General features: G+C 36.6%; 1 protein-coding gene across 2 annotated transcripts in view; it reads left to right on the forward strand.

The window, feature by feature from the left end:
* The first annotated feature begins 1,243 nt into the window (after positions 1-1,243).
* Positions 1,244-21,639, forward strand: part of KLHDC10 (kelch domain containing 10) — a 55,593-nt gene continuing 35,197 nt past the window's right edge. Inside the window, exon 1 of one of the 2 annotated variants that reach the window (XM_012789210.3) lies at positions 1,244-1,528. In XM_012789210.3, the coding sequence (XP_012644664.1) occupies positions 1,363-1,528 (166 nt within the window). In that variant the 5' untranslated portion in view covers positions 1,244-1,362. The remainder of the gene's footprint in view (positions 1,529-21,639) is intronic. The other variant, XM_012789211.3, reaches the window with a different exon arrangement.

A 21,639-nucleotide genomic window follows, 5' to 3' on the forward strand; every position in this document is an offset into this window, starting at 1 on the left:
AAAACTTACCATTTATTAATTTTGGTTTTCATATTTTAGAGCCATAGACTTTTTTTTTTTTCACATCTCAACATTGTCATAAGCAATGTGTTATAATGCTTAATGGCTAAAACATCTCTGCCTGCAGGGACTGGCAGTAGGAGAAAAAAGAGACAGGGCTAGTGTAGACTTGAAATCTGCACGCCAAGACCCAAGGCGTATATGTCTTCAGCTTTAACCGTGTTTCTCTCTTTTTCCTGCGTAACATGTAAGGTTCTTCTTACAAAAGAAAAAAATAATCCATCAGATCTAAGGACCTTGAAAAGTTTTTGTTTTCTTTGAGGAATTTAATATAAAACATCAATGAATAGTTTGTGTTTTCCCCTTTTGCATTGTGCCCAGTAAGTTGAAAGGCAAAATTTGTTTAATTTTGGAATAATCAGAATTCCTCATCTGCATATCTTCATCTTCCGTACCTGTTCCTGCCTTTTATTCAATTTTACATTTCCATTTGACTATAGACTATATATATTCTAAGCTGGTTAAAATTTTCTACTAGCAAAAAAGGAGTTGATCGAACAAATCATTTGCATAGCCATCAGTTTTCTATGAATGTACCTTTTCCTTGGCACTCTACACACTGCCGTGTGTTATTTGAAAAATCTTTACTAATTAGCTAGAAATAGTTTCTAGTTGGGGTTTCAATTTGTATTTCTAAGATTATTGGTGAGCCTGTTTGTTTGTTTGGGACGTGGCTTATAAAGGGAGTAATTCAGCCAATCTAATTAGGAGACAAATGAAACCCAGAAATGTCTTATTCTTACATTTAAGCTTTGACTCCGCCCCCGGGTCCCCGTCTCCTCTCCCAACCGATCCTTTTGTGTGTGTCAACCGTCAGGGAATGGGATCTTAGTCTGCAAAGGTGGCAGAACACTGTACTGCGCCCAAATGTGTGTATTATGGGCAAATCTTGCGTCTGACAGCAATGTTTATGGGAAAGCGCTCCAGGATCCTAACCTGCCTGCAGTACCAGGAGTCCTTCTGCAGGCGTGGCCTCTCTCGCTCGGCCTTCGATTGGCCCGCCTGGCCCCACTGCGGTTGATGCGAGCGATGAGTGGCTGCTTCTGCCTTTCTCTCCCCCCACTTTTTTTTTTTTAGCCATAGCTATGGTTACCACGTCTCTCTCCGCCTCCCTTCACCTACCAAGAAGACGACCGGCCATTGGCTGGTTGGCCAAGGCGATCAGTCATTGGCCTCTGGTGGGACCGGGCGCTCCCCCTTCCCCTGTCTCCCGGGTCTCTTGAGGAGCCCAGGAAGGAGACTCCGCTGGTGCCGCCGGGTCAGAGACTCCCGGGACCGGGCTGCGGCAGTCGTTAGCTGGTCATGTCGGCTGCACAGGGCTGGGACAGGAACCGCCGGAGGGGCGGAGGCGCCGCCGGCGGTGGTGGTGGAGGTAGCGGGGCCAGCGGGGGCAGTGGGGGCAGCGGGGGTCGGGGGACTGGCCAGCTCAACCGCTTCGTGCAACTCTCCGGGCGGCCGCACCTGCCAGGTGAGTTGTGGGACTGGACACTGACAGCTTTGCGGGCACGGCTTGCCTTTTCTCCCTGCCTTTCTTTTCCTTTGGAGAAGGAAAGGCAGGCCCCAGGCATAGCAGAAAGACTGGGGATCAGAGAAAAGGGAAGGTGTCTTTGAGGTCAGGAAGGAGGGGAACAGGAGCATCACGAAGAAAAGTAATTTTGCTCTGTTGAAAGCTCTGTGCTGAGAGTTGTGTTTTCTTTTCAAAGGAAAGGCTGTTGTCTCTTTGACATTCCCAAATGTTTCGCTTACTCGGTTCCCAAATCTCTTCCCCTTCCTCAGTTTGGTCTTGTAAAAGAAAGACATTGACGCCTACATGTGGGAAATTGTTTCAAAAAGGACGCCAAATTAAGGAGAGAAGAGGGAAGCACATTCCAAGGAGTGATTTTGTAAAATCCACCCCGAGTGTGTAAGAGTTAGGCATTCTGAAACGGGAGGGGGGGGGATGTGTTGACTGGGGAGTGTGTGGGCAAGAGAACCAAGAGGATTAGGGAAAATTAGTTGAATTATTAATATTTTGGAATGTCCAGAGACAGAATGGATAATGGTGTCTAGATTTTAAGGGGAGAAAAAAGAAGAGAAAGAATATACTCAGTGACAAAATTATTGTGTGTCCACCATATAAAAGCAAACAAGGATTGGGAGAATGTACCCAATACAATTGTTTCACATTTTGGCCTACAATACCCTATCCTTGAGTTCAGACGCCTTAAGAAACAAAATCAAATCGAGTCGATATGTATGTGTAGACAATTTTAAAGAGATACATTTGTGTGTAAATATTCAGTTTAGTAAAAGGAAGGTAGGGGGTTAAATAATGCACAGAATGTCAAATGTTATATTGGGCAAGCTGATTTTTACTAAGAAGAGAACTGTCAGGAATGATGTGTTAATGATTCACCATGTTTTTTGTGAATAATGTTGAAGTTGACTTTATCAGTGATATATTTGTTTAGCTGATGAGTTTTGAGAACATGATGAATTGTTTTTTTGATTCGTGTTTATGATGGTGCCTTGTACTTCTAAGTGGTCAAAAATTATTATTATTTGATTAATTTGGAAGTAACAAAGGGAATTTAGCAAATCAGTGAGGCAATTGCTTTAGTTTGTGGTGAGGTTATTGATGTGTGCTAGGAATATACATTAACCTATTTATATGCGCCATTAAAATTAAATTGAGGCATTTGTAAGTAGTCAAATATATAATATACCAAGAGTTGGGTTTGAGATAATATCAGACTGGCCATCCTAGAAATATTTTTAACATGAAGAAGACACAAGGAGAAATCTTTTTTCTTACCCCAAATTAATAACAGAAAGATTTTAGTGTATTGACAGCTTAGAAGATAAATCTCTTAGCAAGGACTATCACCAATTTTTCCTCTGCTACCACAATCTTTAGGTCTTTGATCATGGATTAATTATTATACCATGGGCTCCATGTAGGCATTTTCAGGCTCCTAGAACCTGGGTGGTGCACTTCCCCACTGCTACCACATGATGGCAGTGGAAGCCATGATTTCTGATGAGGGGCTTCGGTGTGGCGTTATCTCTGCATTCCCTTAGCACAAGGCCAAGAGCAGGCATTTGTCCGGAGGTAAAGATAAACGTGTCTAAACTGGGAAAATATTTGAAGTGGGGTCATGAGCCTCTCTTTTCTACTCTCTTTTCCTCTTGACTAATATTTCATACCTTCTTCCCTATGTAGGCATCTCTTTTCCTCACTCTCAAAATTGGGAAACATCTGATATCTCAATATATACTTTGAAATTCTGTCATACCAATTCTTTATTCTTCCAGGTATTGCCTTTTAAGCACTCCTCCTCCCCACCTTTTCTCTCTTGTATTTTGAGAGGTTTAAAAAGATTTTAGGTAATGGAGAGGAATAGGAATGTCTAGTCCCTTTTTATGGCTAACCGTGGAAGTAAAACAATTTTTTTTTTAGTATAAGATGGTTAACTTTTTCTGTCCTTTGACCTCTAATGCCATTTTCCATCTTTCTCTACCAAGACTTCCAGATACTGAGTACCCAGAACTCTTTCTTAGTTTTTGCATCTCTACCCTCCATCCAGCCCCAGATGAAACAAAACAACCTGGTCTTCCTGGAGTGTTCTCTCTCTCATTCAATGATAGCATTATCTTTGTCCATCCAGTTATGCGAACCTGAAATTTGAGCATCCTCCTTAACATTTTTCTCTCCCTTGCACTTTGTGTGTAATCAGTCACCATAAATAAATCAGTATTTGTTTTACTTCTTCCATAACTCTGATCCATGCTACCATCATTCCTCACTTAGGTCTCCTTCAGTAGCTTTCTAAGCACTATTCCTGCTACTCTTTACCTTCCAATTTATATAGCACACTAATCTCTTTTGCAAGCACAGCTCCATTCTCAGCCTTGCTTACAACCCTCAGCTGGCTTTCCATTGCTCTTAGGGTAAGGCAAAAATCCTTCATATGGCCAGGCGCCGTGGCTCATGCCTGTGATCCTAGCACTCTGGGAGGCCGAGACCGGCAGATCCTTTGAGCTCAGGAGTTCCAGACCTGACTGAGCAATAGCAAGACCCCGTCTCTACTAAAAAAAATAGAAAGAAATTAGCTGGAAAACTAGAAAAAAATATATATATATATAATTAGCCAGGCATGGTGGCACGTGCCTATAGTCCCAGCTACTCAGGAGGCTGAGGCAGTAGAATTGCTTGAGCCCAGGAGTTTGAGGTTTCTGTGAGCTAGGCTGACACCACAACACTCTATCCCAAGCAACAGAGTGAGACTCTGTCTCAAAAAAAAAAAAAAAATCCTTAATATGACCTAAAAGGGACCACATGGTTGGTGTCTCTCTAACAGTTAGTCCTGTATTATGTTCTTTTGCTTTTTGATCTTTTCCTACCTCCTTGAATATGTGACATGTCATGCCTCCTCCTGCCCCAGGGTCATTATACATGCTATTCCATCATCCAAGAGCCCTCATACTCTTCGCTCCATTCTCTTAACTCCTCTTCCATTGCATCTCAGCTTGATCACAGTTCAAGCTCAGTTCAGGGAATCCTTCCTTGACCCTTCTGACTATTAAGTCTCTTCTCCCTATACACATCCATAGCATCTTGTGGTTCTCCTTGGGCATACTTATTTGTGTGTGATTCTTTGATATGCATGATTTGATAATCTTGGGATAAATATATATTATATATAGTATATTTACATATATGCGTACGTATACCACACATATACATATCTATTTTAAAATTCTAAATTAATACATTGGCATTATGTGTAAAGACGTTAGTGTCTAGTGCATTTGATTAGTGTGGTTCAATCCCCTTTAGTCCCACTCACTCTGGACAAATAGATAAAATCAAAATCTTAAACATGTAAAGCAGTGAAGTAGACTCTGCTTTCATTGTGACAGCACAAATGATATTTTGTGAAACCTTGTTTGAGCAGCTTGCCTTTCTGCCGTTTTCTACAATATAGTAGTGATTATATGTTTGCCTTGTAGGCCAAGAAATTGGTAGATAGCTTCTTACTCTTGAATTTTTTTACTAACTCATAATCTCTGTACACCCACTAAAGAACAGGGAACTGTTCTTTTTGTAGAATAAGTACACAGAGATAGAGCTCAGGAGCAAGGGAGGCGTGGAGGTAGTGGAATTCAAATTACTGTTGTGATTTAACTGTGTGTATTTGGTTAAATACAATGTATTAGCTGGGAAAATAGCTAAACATTGTTGCGAACATAAGAACATGAACACAAACATAGGAACTGAAAAACTGACAAAGAGGAGGAAAAATGTAACAATCAGTAAAGCTCAGTAAAGGTAATCCTGAAGTCTTAACTTAAAATTTTTAAATAAGTAATATGTGTAAAAATCCAAATGGTACAAAAGAACATATGGTAAAAGGCAATTTTCCTTCTATCTGTGACCCCAACTAATTAGCTTCCTTCCCTAGAAGCAACCAATGATAAATTTCTTGTGTATTTTTTCCAGGCGTGTGGGAGTTGGAGTATTGCTTTGTTTGAATGAGAATTTAAAATGTTTACAGTCTTGCTAATACAGTGATACAATGAATATCCTTATACATATATAATTCGCATATGAGAATGAGCCTGTCTTTAGGATTAATCCCTAGAAGTATAATTTCTGAGTCAAAGGATATATGAGATTTAAACTTTGATAGATACTGTCAAATTGCCCTCTGTAGATGTTGTACCAGTTTATGTTGCACTGTCAGTTTTTATAGTGCTAGCTTCCTTGTTCCCTTGGTAACAGAGTGGGTTATCAACCTTTTTTTAAATTGTCAATTTAATAGGAATATTTTTCTTAAGCATCTTTTCAATAGGTATGAGAGCCATGTTTGCTTCCTTTATCTGTGGTATATTTATGCTTTTTGTTCATTTTTCTTATTTAACTAATTAATTAATGAATTATTTTAGACATGAGCATCTCACTTATTGCCCAGGCTAGCCTTGAACTCCTTGGCTGGGGAGAGCCGCCTCCCTCAGCATCCCGAATATCTGGGACTACAGGCATGCACCACTGCACTGGGCTTGTTCATTTTTGTATTGGGACGATTCATACTATTTATAGGAACTCTGTGCTTTAATGAAATTAGTTTTTAGCCTTTGACATGTTATGGATTTATTTTACACAATTTTTCACTTGTCTTTTGACCTTGTTTAATTTTTTCAGCAGAAATTAAAAATGTTTCGTAATTAAATTTGTCAATCTTTTTCAGAGCTTAGGTTTTGTGTCATAAGAAAGACCTTTCCTATTTCAATTATTTCTAATGAAAATTAAAATAATTATTCTTATTTTTTCACCTGGTAATTTTAAGAATTATATTTTTAAGTTAAAGGCACTTATCCATACAAAATATAAATTGAGTAAAGTATTGAGATGGGAATCCGACTTCTCTTCCAGGTGGTTACCCAGTTATCATAGTATCCTTTATTAAGTAGTCCAACTTTTCCCTACTGATTTGAAATATTGACTATAGGTGTACTTAGTTCCTACATATAATTTGGGGTTATTACTGGACTTTTTATTGTTTCATTGACCAGATTACCTATTATACCTAATAACCCCATTCTTTGGTTATTCTCTTCCCTCATTCTCCTTCCCAGTTTTCCTGGGAAATGTTCCTTGTTTATTTTCCCATAAAACTTAGAATTAGCTAATCAAGCTCCCCCTCCTCCATCCTGTTGGTATTTTTATTGGTGCTGCATTATATTTATAGATTGATTTAGTGATAATTGACATCTTTTTGAGGTTTAAGAACAGGATCTTTATTCATTTCTTCTGTTTAAGAACAGGATATATATTTATATATTGTTCTTCCAGTCTTCTTTTGCATCTCTCAATAACATTGCAAAGTTTTTTTCCATGTAGGCTTTCACATTTCTTGTTATATTTATTCCTTGTTATTATATCTTTTCTGTTGCTATTATAAATGGGGTTTCTACTTCTATTTTTTATCTGGTTGTTTGTGGGAATGCTATTCATTTTTTAGAATTAATTTTGTACCTAGCCACCTTTGGAATTCTAATGTTATCTGTAATAGTTTCTCAGTTATTTTTCCAGAGAATAGAAGTTACAGTTAAATAATATTACCAAATATTAATAATTTTGTCTTCTTTCCATTTTTAATACTTATTTCTTTCTTTTGTTAAATTGATTTGGCTAGTACTTTCCAAAAATATTAAGCAGTAAGATAGTATTGGATCTCTGTTTTATTCCTGACTTCCATAGGACGTTTTTAATGCTTTCCTGTTAAGATTAGATCTGGCTTTAGATTAAAATATGCATATTTTATCATGTTAAAGTGTCCAGCTGTTATCATTTAAAAATTTGTTTTTAATCAATGGAAATAAATTTTGCCAATGCCTTTTCAGCATCTGTGGGAATTATTATGTAATTTTTCTTCTTTGATCTACTATTGTGGTGAATTGTGCTAATAGATTTATTGTTACTGAACCATCCTCTGGGCTGCCGAATCAACTTGCTTTGTCTTTGTGTGTTATTTAAATGTGCTGCTGGGTTCTATTTACTAAACTTTGCTTAGAAATTTTTGTGTCACTTCTCATAAGCATTAAGGTTTCTTTTCTGTGTGTTATTTTTGTTGGATTATGCCAGCTTTCATTATTTCAAAGCTTGTTTGCGTTTTCTGTGCATTCCCACCCCCCTTCCCCCCACACCTTTCTGGTTAAATGACATTGAAGTTAAAGATTTAGTTGTATTTTCTATGAACTCATTTGGTCCTCACGTTTTTTTGGGGGGGGTAGCTCTTGGACAGTTATATCTACTTCTGTGATAATTTGGCTGCTTATAATTTGTATCTTTTGAGGGGAGCTTTGGTAATTTATATATCCTAGAAAATCATCCATTTCACCTAAATTTTCAAAATTATTTGTATGAATTGAGCAAGGTATTCTTTTATGATTAGAAAGAATAATTTCCTGTGTCTGAGACTATTTACTCCATTATCATGTCTCATTTTGTATATGCGAGGTCTTGCATTATTTTCTCATTTAGAACCAGCTCTTGGATTTTTAAATATTAGTTCTATTGTTTTCTCTTTTCTTATTTATTAATTTATTAGTTTCATTGTTTTAAATCCTTTCCTTAGCTTTCCATAGCTTTATTTTTTGGTGGTTTTTCCATCTTACACTGAATGCTTAATGTTTTCATTCTTCCCCTGTGCTTAAATAAGATTTCTTCTGAGCACTGCTTTAGTTGTATTCTATAGGTTATAGGTTTCTCATTGTTATTTTCTAAATATTTTGTCATTCCTTTTTTTTTTTTGGAGACAGAGTCTTGCTCTGTTGCCTGGGTTAGAGTGCCATAGTGTCAGCCTAGCTCACAGCAACCTCAAACTCCCGGGCTCAAGCAATCTTTCTGCCTCAGCCTCTGGAGTAGTTGGGACTACAGGCATGTGCCACCATGCCCGGCTAATTTTTTTTTTTTTTTGTATATATTTTTAGTTGTGCAGTTAATGTCTTTCTATTTTTAGTTGAGAGGGGGTTTTCACTCTTGCTCATACTGGTCTTGAACTCCTGACCTTGAGCAATCCTCCCACCAGTACTGTATGAGGGTTCTGATTTCTCCACATCCCTGCCAACACTTATCTGAGTTTTTTATTCTAACCATCCTAGTGGCTGTGAAGTAGCCTTTCATTGTGGTTTTTAATTTGTATTTCCCTGATGACTAATGATGTCAAACTTCTTTTCATGTGCTTTTTTTTTCCAGAATATTATGGAGGTACAAACATTTTGGTTACATGTTATGACTTTGCCACACAAAAACCATGATTTTTGACCATTTGTATGTGTTGGCCATTTTCTCTTTGGAGAAATGCCTATTCAGATCCTTTGCCCTATTTTTAATTGGGTTATTTGTCATTACATCATTGTTATAAAATTTGTATATATATTCTGGATACAAATTCCTTCTCAAATACATGATTAGCAGATATTTTCTCCCATTCTGTAGTTGTCTTTTCATTTTCTTGATTGTGTCCTTCGAAGTACAAAAGTTTTTGGTCTTGATGAAGTCTAATTTATCTATTTTTTTCTTGTTGCTTATGTTTTTGGTGTGATATCTAAGAATCTTTTGCCAAATCTAAGGTCATGAAGACTTATTCCTGTTTTTCTCTAAGAGTTTTATAGTTTTGCTCTTACATTTATGTCTTTGATCCATTTTGAGTTAGCTTTTGTATTTGGTGTGCAGTAAGGGTTATCTCAACTGCCTATCCAGTTGTCCCAGCACCATTTGTCGAAAAGACTGTTCTTTCCCCATTGAATGGTCATGGCACCCTTGTTGAAAATCAGTTGACCATATATTATGTGTTTATTTCTGGACCCTCATTTCTATTCCATTGATCTGTATGCCTGTTCATGTGCTATTACCACACTGCCTTAGTTATTGTTGCTTTGTAGTAAGTTTTGAAATCAGGAAGTGTGACTCCGCTTATTTTATTCTTCTTTTTTAGGATTAATTTGGCTATTCTGGGACCCCTGCAATTCCATGTAAATTTGAGAATTAACCTGTCAGTTTATACAAAGAAGTCAGCTGGGGTACTAATAGAGATTGGGTTGAATCTGTAGGTCATTTTGGAGATTATTGCCGTTTTGATAATGTTAAGTCTTCTAATACATGAACATGAAATGTTTTTCCATTTATTTAGATCTTTAATTTCTTTCAACAATGCTTTGTGGTTTTCAGAGTCCATTTATATGTTGCTTGTCTTTCTTAGTCCTGTCATCCATGTTCTTTACTATGTTTTCAGCTGTGTCTATATTCCTTTGTACTACTTCTAAGGAAGATTTCATTTCTGTTTTGGTTTTATTTTTCCCATCCATTTCTTTTCTGCTCACTGCTTATATTTCATTTCTTTCTGTTTTCTGTTTTTCTTGAGGTAGAATCTATTTTAAGTATCTTATACATTTGAGACATTACAAATTTTGGTAAAGCCTATTGTTTTCTATCTCCTACTACCACCACTATAAAAGGAATACAAGCTTATTTTTCAAGTTTGGAAAATACAGAAAAATTGAAACAAGGGGAAAATCATCCATAGTATTTCACTTAAAGACAACTATATCAACATTTTTGGTATTTTACTTTCCTTTTAGTTCTTTATCAGTGAATTGTGTTTTATTTAATATTATGTAAATAATTATTACATATCACCAGTAGGAACTTGGGATTCTCTTAAAAGTGTTCTGTATTTAAATGTTTTAGTCACAAGCCTTATTTATGTTTCTATTATTTTATCAGGAGGTGTAATCTGTTTCTCAGTTGACCGTATGTATTACCTATTAGGTTTTTCTTCTAGCTGGTGGCCTATTTTACTTCTCTCTTTCACTGCCAAGCTTTCAGAAAGAATGGACTCTGTTGTTTATTCTGATTTCTCTCTTCAATCTATTGCAGTGTTACTTCTGCCTCCATCTTCTACTCAAGTGTTCTTGCTAAGGTAATAACTTCCTAATTGCTATATCCAGTAGATATCTCTTAGTCTTCATCCTACCCAACTTCTCTAGAATTTTATTTTAACTACCTCCTATGCTAGACCATGGAAATACATAATAATTAGACAAAGTTCCTATTCCTGAAGAGCTCTTAGTTATTTTATCTCTTGAACATCTCATTAGTTTTCCTTTATCTGCACTTTAATATTGGTATCAGGAGTATATCTTTTTTTGTTTGTTTTCTCTTTTTACTCTTTTATTTTCCCTGAGTAATATCATTAATATCCTGACAACATCCAAATCTGTCTCCAGCTTAGACCTCTCTTTCTGGCCTGTTTACCAGTGGCCACTAGATGTTTCTACCAAGTGGCTGGTAAGTAAGTACCTTAAATAGAACATGTCTGAAAACCAGTTTCATCGACTTTCCTGCCAAACTTGTTCTTTATCCTGTGCTCCTTATCTTGATTATTTTAATGGCTACATCATCATTGTAGTGAATCAAGCCAGAAACATGGGAATCACATTAGATGCCTTCCCTTTATTCACCCCTTATCCATTTGGTCACACAGTCTTGTCAATTCTTCCTCCTCACCCGAACTCTTCTGTTTGTCCCTTTCTGCCTCTCCAGCCTCACCATTTATGTCTTTCATTTTATATTTCAGGTATATAGAAATATTTTGAGTTAGTTGCCTTAAATGATTCTTGGAACAAGGTAGGTTGGGAAAGAGAGATTAAAAAAAAAAACAAAACTTGCAGTTTCTTGCATTACACTGTTTCATGATTCTGTACATACATACTATTTCTTCTTCCTAGAGTGACATTCTCAAAATTGTCTCTAAGACCCACCCAAGTATACTTTGATCTATACAGCACTTTTTCTATTTTCTCTTAATAAATAGCTTACATTTATTGAGTAGTTACTATGTGTCTGGCTCCATTCAGGGTGTTTGACAGTATTAACATATTTCATCCTTATAACCTTGGGTTGTAAGTAACTTTTTCATACTCTTTAGTGATGAGGAAACTAAGGCTTAGAGAGAAGCTACATAATTTACCTGAAGTTTATACAGTCTGTAAATGTCAGAGTTAGGATTCAGACCCAGTCTGTGAGACTTTAAAGCCCATGCTATTCTTCCTCTTCTTTGTGCTACCACTTTCATTAGTATATACAAAAGACCACAATACTGCACTTACACTGAATTGCAATTATCTGTTTTTGAACTTACCTGCTTACTAGCTATGGGCTCCTAAAAGGCAAAAATAATGTCTTATTTCCCTATCATCTTCTACAGAGACTGCAATACTGCTTGGCTCATTGTAGGCTTTTAGTAAATGTTTATTGAATGAGTTAGTAATTGTCATTGTGTACATATTTGTTCTTGCAGGAGGGTCAAGTTTAGGTTATTTTTCATTTCATAAATATATTTTATTTTTTACCTAGGAATTTAGCACATATAGTTTTTGAATGGCTTTTCTAAATATTTTTAAAATACAATTTAATGTTGAATATTATGGTTAATAGTTGTAGCATCCTTCCACTTGTGCCTTGATTCCATCTCCTACCTTTTCAGAAAACTGACATTATTCTTTCTTTTCTGTCCTATATATTCTGTCTCTTTCTCCCCATTGAATACTTGGTATGCTTTTGTTTTTGTTTTTTTTTGAGACAGAGTCTCATTCTGTTGCCTGGGCTAGAGTGGCATGGCATCAGCCTAGCTCACAGCAAGCTCAAACTCCTGGGCTCAAGCAATCCTTCTGCCTCAGCCTCCTGAGTAGCTGGGACTATAGGCATGCACCACCATGCCCAGCTAATTTTTTCTATTTTTGGTAGAGATGGGGTCTTGCTCTTGCTCAGGCTGGTATCAACCTCCTGAGCTCAGACGATCTGCACGCCTTGGCCTCCCAGAGTGCTAGGATTATAGACACGAGCCACTTTACCAGGCCGAACTTGCTTAAGTTTTATCTCTTTCAATCTCCCCCCCCCCCTTTTCTTTGAGACCCAGACTCCCTCTGTCGCCCCAGCTCACTGCAACCTCAAACTCCTGGGCTCAACTGATCCTCCTGCCTTAGCCTCTTGAGTAGCTGGGACTGCAGGTGCACACCACGGCGCCTGGCTGACTTTGTTTATTCTCCCTAAACTATTTTAAGCCAATTCCCCACTTTTTTTTTTTAAGTCTTTAGTGGTTTTGAACTCTCAATATCATTAGACTTTTATCAGTGTCTATACTGGGCAAGCTTATAGACCACATAAATGTTATGCTCAGTTAAATATGTTTAAGTGTGACTTCCTATTATTGAACTCATTCTGCTTTCCCCCAAAAAGTTTTTTTCATTACTTTTTTAAACTGAAAAATATTACATATAATGGTAAAATCAAGTAGTATGCAAAAGGGGAAAACTTTCCCTTCTATTCAAGATCCTAGTTTTCCAGTCTGTCTCCCCAGAGGTATCATCTGTTAGAGTTTCTGGTGTATCCTCCCAGAAACAGAATTTACATATATATGCATATATGTTCTCTTTATTTTTAAACAAATTAGAGTATAAAAACACCTGTCTTTTTTTTTTTTAACTTAAAAATACATTTTGGGGATTGTTCTGTTAGCACACTTAGATTCATCTTATGTTTCTTCATGGCTGAAAGTATTGTGTTAAAGAATGTGCTGTAATTTACCAACCACCGGATTGATGAGTATTTAGATTATTTCTGGTTTCTGTTATTTAAAAACATTGCAGTACATAATGATAAATATTACCAACTTGCCTTTTAATATCTGTGTTTTAAAATTTTTCTTCAAGTTATACAACTTGCAACTTCACAGTTATATTTATCCCTTTATTTTACTTAACTTTCCCATTCAGCTAATCTTTTAGGTCCTTATTATGTCTTATCCCCATAATAATGTTAGCTAGGCACTTATATAAACACTTACTCATAACCCAATGAGGGATAGAAACTATCATTGTCTCCTTTTTTATAGATAAGGAAGCTGAGGCACAGAGGATAAGACCTTGTCCAAGGACATATAGCTAGCAAGGGACAGAGCCAGGATTTGACCCAGGCAGTGTGATTCTAAAGTGTCCACACTTTTAACCCCTATGCTGCACTCTTCTCTGCCCTCTGCCCTTCCCAGGTTTTTTGTTACTACTACCATAATTCTGGCCTTCACTGCCTTAAACTGGATTACGCTAATAATGTTTTTTTTGCCATTCCCAGTCTTCCTTTCCTAATCCATCCTATATATTGAGATAAGATTAATCTTCTTTATGCACAACAATGGTTATATTGCTTCCTAGATCAAAATCTTTCAGTGGCTTCCTGCTGCATTTAAAATTCAGCCCAATCTCATCATGTTCTTCCCTTTTATATCAGATATACATTAGTGATTTTGCTCCACACTTTATCTGAGATGTGAGCATTGAATTGTCTGTAAGACTAGATAGTGAAATTAGAAGTATGATGACTAGCAAGAAAATGAGATAAATGATCTTTGAAGTTGAATGCTACTTTTTCTTTGTTTCTTTTTTTATCCATAGTAGCTCCTGCCATATGGTTTCATCAACAAACTGTCTACTCAATTAATTTGAATCAGATGTGTAATTGATCAAATGCTAACCACAAATATCTTGGTGTCACATAAAACAAATTCCTTAAAACACACATATAAACAAACCTAATGCAGAAATATGAAATTTCTAATGTGCACTCCAAACTCAATACTTTAAAATATATTTAGCTTGAAATACATGCATACATATAAAACAAAACATTGAAAACCATTCAGAGAGATAAATAACTTCTTAAAGCTACATCAAAATTTTTTCTGCTGTTATGATTTTAAGTCCTAAATTTGTCTATGCATTTATAGAAAAAAATACTTTAATGCAAGTATTATTGTGAAATGTTATCTTTTGAAATTCTTATTTTGGAGTAAAGAATAGCTGTTATTTTTGATTATAATATTTATGCAGATATCTTACTAGAAATTATGTGTACTTTGGCAGTAATCATATCTGACTTTTTTAGTTTTATATTTAAGATATTCTCATTGTCTCTCTACTTTTTTGCATAACAGGAGTCTCATCAATTATTCAAAATAGCTTGTTTTTAAGTATTATGCTTTTTAAAAGTTTTAAAAATATCAGATGTTAAAAATTTGCTATTTAGTAACTATTATTTGCTTTTTGCCAGGTTTAGTCCAGTGTAAACTTTTACTGCCTTTGGTCAAGTCTAGGTATTTTCTTGGAAGGCATTGCATTTGCCAATAGAAAATGGTAGCCTGAGAGAAGAGAAAATGAGTTCATAAAGAACTGTTGTGTCTTCACTTTCAAAATTGATTACTTTTCTGGTTTTAATCAAGGAACAGAATGAGTAGCAAAAGTAATAAATGACATATATGGATATACCACTTAACTATTGGAAATTTGCAGATTTTCTTCTGCTTAGTTCCTCAGTTTCACTTGAAGAAATAGTGAAGGCTCTGTAACTCTAAGGATCTATGCCTCTTTGGTGTTCTTTAAAGGAGGTAGGTTGCAAAATTTTGGTTCATCAGATATTGTCAAAATGTATTAATTTAAAAAATCTGTTTTTCTTAGTTTCTTTCATTTATACTCCCCTAGCCCATAATCTTTCTGTCTCTCAAGGATGTTTTTAGGTAGGCTTCTATGACTTGGGATATGAACAAAAAGAATGTTTGGGGGAGAATGGTTATTCTTTGTATGCTTAAATTAAGTTGCAATAAATCCAGAAGCCAGAAAAGACTAAATAATGTGTTCTGATCTTGAGTGGGTTATTACTGTAAATTTTTATTTCATTAAAATTAGGATGCAAATATTTAGTTCTTAGTAAAGAAACTGGGTTATTTTTAGGGCTGTAGGTTGTACTCTATATTCATTTTATTTTTTTAAATGAAATTTTGCTGGAGATAAAAAGGAAGGAGATGATATTGAATTAAGAGAAACAGATTCTCTGGCATAGTTAATATTTCAAGGCCAGGCATGATGGATCACTCTTATAATCCCAGCACTTTGGGAGCCTGAGATGGGAGAATTGCTTGAGGCCTGGAGTTTGAGACCAGCCTGAGCAACATCTTGAGACTCCCTCTCACAAAAATATTTAAAAATTAGCCCAGGCTGGGTGTAGTGGCTCACGCCTGTAATCCTAGCACTCTGGGAGGCTGAGACAGGAGGATTGCTCAAGATCAGAAGTTCAAAACCAGCCTGAGCAAGAGCGAGATCCCGTCTGTACTAAAAATAGAAAGAAATTAGTTGGCCAACTAAAAATATATAAAAATATTAGCTAGACATGGTGGCGCATGCCTGTAGTTTCAGCTACTCGGCAGGCTGATGCAGGAGGATTGCTTGAGCCCAGGAATTTGAGGTTGCTGTGAGCTAGGCTGACACCATGGCACTCTTGCCCCAGCAACAGAGTGAGACTGTGTCTTGAAAAAAAAAAAAAAATTAGCCCAGTGTGGTGATGCTTGCCTGTAGTGTCAACTGCTCAGGAGGCTGAGGTGAGAAGATCTCTTAAGCCCAGGGATTCTAGACTATGGGGAGCTATGAATCATACCACTGCGTTCTAGCCTGGGTGATATAACAAGACCCCATCTCTGAGAAAAAAAAAAAAAATTCAAGATAGGCACATTAACACAGATATGTAAAGAGTACAAATGCAGGCATTTTTTTTAAATCATACACAGAAAACTACCTGTAAACAGTAAAAATAAGTTTTAAAATGAACTTTTTTCCCCTTTTTCATTTTTTTCTCATCTAAAACTTCTTAGAATTATAAAATGTTAAAATAGACAAAGATCTTAGATGTCATCCTGCCCTATGTGGCAAACTTTTGTACAACAGGTCTAATCTTTTTTTTTTTAAAACCTCTGTTTTAAAGAGATCTACTTATTTCAACCTTTCAATATACTTAGAGTAATGCACTGCCCATTACTCTGTAGAAAGAGTCAGGTTATTTGTAGGCTCTAATTATTACAAAGGGCTGCCTTAATTTCAGCTTCAACTTCTATGAGTTTCTCTTAGTTGTATCTTCTGGAAGAATATGGAATAAATCTGTTCCTTCTTCAACTGAACTGCCCCTTTGAAAAACAATTATAGCATTCTGAACCTAAAATTTTTTTTTCTTTTAACTTGGGGTCCATTAATTCATGAGTCTGTGAATGGTCTTCAGGGAATTATAACATATATAAATTTTGAATATATGTACATTTTTCTGAGAAGAAGACCAATCATTTTTATTTATTTATTTATTTTTTTAGTTTCAGTAGAATCCAATTTCCCTTCCCAAAGTTAATATGCCAGTCCTACTGGGGTGGGCCTGGTAATCTGCTTTTTGTGGGCATTTAAAAAATTATTATTATTTTTTAAAGGCAGTGTCTCACTATGTTGCCCAGGCCAGTCTCGAACTCCTGGCCTCAAGAGATCCTCCCACTTCAGCCTCCTAAAGTGCTGAGATCATAGGCGTGAGCCATTGTGCCTCGACTTATTTCAAAATCTTGGCAGCCATTCATTAACATTAAGAATTTAAATTAGAATGTTCCCAGGACTTTTATGTTTATTAGATTCAGATGTAATATTTTAATCTAATACAGGTTTATGAATTATAATACTTTTTGATTAATATTTGTGAATGTATAAAGTTTTAGCCTATTTTGTTTTTACTTTTCTAAAGGAGAGTCTAGCTGAGAATTCAGTCATAAATGAAGATGTATAGTTTAATATAACATCTCCCTTTGGAAAGTGTGAATCTGATACAACTCCTCCTGTGTTCCTTCTCTCCACCAAAGACAAAACTCCTCCACCAATGAGCCTGTTTGTTTCTTCAGTAAAGTGATACTTGAATAACTAGTAATGTGAACCAAAGTGACAAAGAGCATCTTAAGATCTGAAGATATCTCTCAATGTGCTATGATTGTTTCATTTTTATAGAAGGAAAGAAGTTCTATGATAGGTCCATCTTTTTCTAGGAAACCTGAGAGTAATGTCAGAGGAGATAACAGGATGAAGTGAAAGAAAACAGAAAAATGCAGCATGGGCAGGGGAAAGCAAACAGTGTAGATCGGTCATGACGGTGAGGTTTTTAATGTACAACAGAGATATCAAGCAACAAGAGAATGTGAGAACCAGCAATTTTCATTCATTTATCATTTATTCCTCTCTTAGTGCCAAAAATATTTGAAGCGGCTTATAAGCAGAGATCTATATGATAACAGAATGTTTACAATAAATATCTATGGGGTATGGTTAAAGACAGAAGATATAACATATCTGATGTCTGAGGGCAAATAGTTGTCTTAGCCTCAATATTTGTAACTCCCTAAAGATGTATGTCCTGTGTGTATGTTAGGGAAATACAGCAGAAGTTAGGAGTAATCAACAATTGTTCATACCCTAGCTTGAAGGCCCTTAAAGGCATCAGAATGCATGTTGAAGGTACTACTATAACGCTCCTTAAACTTTTTTTTTTTTTTTTTTTTGGTCTTTTCTGGAGATAAGGTCTTGCTCTGTTGTCTAACATGGAATGCAGTGGCATCATCATAGCTCACTGCAACCTCAAACTCCTGGGCTCAAGTGATCCTCCAGCCTCAGTCAAGTAGCTGAGACTGCAGGCATGTGGCACCACACACCACCACACCTGGCTAATTTTTTAATAATTTTTTATAGAGACAAGGTCTCACTGTGTTGCCCAGGTTGGTCTTCAACTCTTGGCCTCACGTGATCCTCATGCCTTGGTCTTCGAAAGTGCTGGGATTACAGGCATAAGCCCCCTTACCTGGCCCCCTCTTAAATCAATTTTTAACTCCTAAAAATGTAAGAGGTGGGAAATATTAATTTATTAGTTACAATGATTTACTGTAGTTTTGATTCTTAATGAGGCAGTAATATTATAGTGATGAGGATAAACCATAATCTTGGGAGAAGAGGGCAATTTCTTTGGAGGGAAAGCACCCCATTTTTATTGAGAATCATTGCCCTAGTATTCATTCATTCCTTCAGTTAACAAGTATTTATTAAGTACCTTTCTGAGGCATTAAGTGCCAAATTGAATTGTGACCAAGAGCATTATTGTATAGTTATGAGGAGTGATTTGGGGCTGGGCATGGTAGCTCACACCTGTAATCCTAGCACTCTGGGAAGCTAAGGTAGGAGGATCACTTGAGGCCAGGAGTTTAAGACCAGCCTGAGCAAGAGTGAGACCCTGTTTCCACAAAAACAATAGAAAAATGAGCTGGGCATGGTGGTATGCACCTGTAGTTCCAGCTACTGGTGAAGCTGAGGAAGGAGGATCTCTGGAGTCCAGGAGTTAGAGGTTACAGTGAGCTGTAATGATGCCACTGTACTCTAGCCCGGGCAACAGAGTAAGACCCTGTCTTAAAAAAAAAAGGTGATTTGGGTCTAAAATGTATGGGCTTGAAATCCAGATTTTTCCCTTGCTAGCTAAGTGAACATGTGCAAATTACTTAATCTCTCTGTGCCTTTGTTTTCTCATCTGCAAATTGTGAATCTTAACAGTATTATATCTTAAAAAGTTGTGGAAAGGATTATATGAGTTTTTTGTTTTTGAGGCAGGGTCTTATACAGCAGCAAATGGAACTTAGATATGGTTTCAGATTTTCTTGTTTTGAAAGGCAAAAAGCAGAAATTTAAAAATGAGTATGTATAATTGCTAAGTTTAGAGTAGATAATATATATTGGTTCTCCTAAATTAAATTTAACAAGTGACTCACTGTTAGTCCAAAGTACATTGTGAAATTTTAAAAAGATGCTTCTTTCAGGAAGACATAGTCCCATCGATACACTGGGGAGTAGAGTAAGGGTTGGATTTTAGCCCCTACTTAGATATTTGGCCTGGAGCTCTTGTGCAGTAAGCAATCTGTACAACAGTGCAGTGATTCCGAATCACTATACCACATGTCATAGCCACAAATTTTTTTTAAGAGACTGGATCTTGCTCTGTCACTCAGACTGGAATGCAGGTTCATGATCATAGCTCACTGTTACCTTGAACTCCTGGGCTCAAGCGATCCTCCTGCTTCAGCCTCCCGAGTAGTGGGACTCTAGGTGTGTGCCACTATGCCTGGCTAATTAAGAAAAGATTTTTTTGTAGAGATGAGGTCTCACTATGTTGCCCAGACTGGTCTTGAACTCTTGGCCTCGAGCAATCCTCCTTCCTTGGCCTCCCAAAGTGCTGGAATTACAGGCATGAGCCCTGTGGCTGGCCAAATCAGAATTTTTAGATCTTGTTCTTTATCAATAGTTCTAATTATTAAAATATTCATAATTATTTTACATATGTCATTTTTTAATGTACTCCATATCAGCATCATCATTTTTTTCATTTTGTTTTTTATTTAATTTTTATACTTTTAACTTTGAGAATTGTAGATTCACATGCAGTGTTAAGAAATAATAGTGAGAGATCCGTATACCTTTCATCCAACTTCCTGGAATGACATCTTGTTACTATTGTACAGTAACACAACTGGGAAATTGACATTGATACAATCTTCTGACCTTACTCAGATTTCATCAGTTTTACATCCACTCTTTTGTGTGTGTATTGAGTTCTGTACAATTTTATTATTAATACATGTGTAGATTCACATGACCACCACAGTCAAGGTATAAAACACTCCCTTTACAAGGCTCCCTTGTGTTACCCTTTTACAGCCACAGGTACCTTACCTGGCCTACCCCTGTGACCACTAATCTATTCTGTCTCTAAATTTTTGTCATTTCAAGAATGTTATATAAATAAAATCATATAACGTGTAACCTTCTGCCATTGGCATTTTTCATTTAGCATGATTACTTTGAGTCATCCAAGTTGGTACATGTATCTACTAGATCATGAAAGTTTTTTTTTTTTTTTTGAGACAGAGTCTCACTTTGTTGCCCAGGCTAGAGTGAGTGTCGTGGCATCAGCCTAGCTCACGGCAACCTCAACTCCTGGGCTCAAGCAATCCTGCTGCCTCAGCCTCCCAAGTAGCTGGGACTACAGGCATGCACCACTATGCCTGGCTAATTTTTTCTATATATATTAATTGGCCAATTAATTTCTTTCTATTTATAGTGGAGACGGGGTCTCGTTCTTGCTCAGGCTGGTTTCGAACTCCTAACCTCGAGCAATCCGCCCACCTCAGCCTCTCAGAGTGCTAGGATTACAGGCGTGAGCCACTGCGCCCAGCCTACTAGATCATGAAAGTACCATAATTGTTTAACCATTCATTCACTGACAGACATTTGGGTTGTTTCCATGTTTTGGCTATTATGAATAAACCTGTTAGGAACATTTGTGTACAGGTTTTGTGTGAATGTAAGTTTTCATTTCTCTGGGATAAATGCCCCAAGAATGTAGTTGTTAGAATTATATGGTAAGCAAATGTTTAATACTACAATACTACGGAGAGCCATCTGTACTCTCTTCCAGGGCAGCTATACTATTTTACATTCCTATCAGCAAAGTATAAGGGATCCAGTTTCTCTGCATCCTTGCCAACATTTGGTGTTATCACTGTTTTTAATTTTACGCATTCTGATAGGTACAGAGAGCATAATCAGGGCTTATTTGATAAAACTCAAATCTAGGGATTTTTTGGACAACAAGTTTAACTAGTCTTTCTCATTGTAAGAAAATCAGAACTGACTTCTTACATGTGTCTTCAGGTTCTCATAGAATGAGACCTTTGGTGACATATCAATTTGACTTAACAATTGGCCCCAAATAGTATTAGCCTTTTGAATATTAGCATCAATACTATTCACAAACCAGAGCCATCTTCATGTTATATTTCCAAAGGCACTGTTTTGTTTTGCACATAATAAGTACCCAATCTATGTTTGTAGAATGAATATATATTGAAGAATATATGGGCTCATCTGTGAACATAGACAGAAATTGTTGTAAGGATATCATTATAAAGTTCAACTATGTAGGAAGGATGGTTAGAGTCAACTAGAGGCTGAGAGAATGGGCCTTATAAGGCAAAAAGAGATTGATCTTTTTCCCTCTCTCTTTTTTTTTTTTTTTTTGAGACAGAGTCTCACTTTGTTGTCCAGGCTAGAGTGAGTGCCGTGGCGTCAGCCTAGCTCACAGCAACCTCAAAC

Source organism: Microcebus murinus, chromosome 9 (genome assembly GCF_040939455.1).
Source record: "Microcebus murinus isolate Inina chromosome 9, M.murinus_Inina_mat1.0, whole genome shotgun sequence".
NCBI classification, from domain to species: domain Eukaryota; kingdom Metazoa; phylum Chordata; class Mammalia; order Primates; family Cheirogaleidae; genus Microcebus; species Microcebus murinus.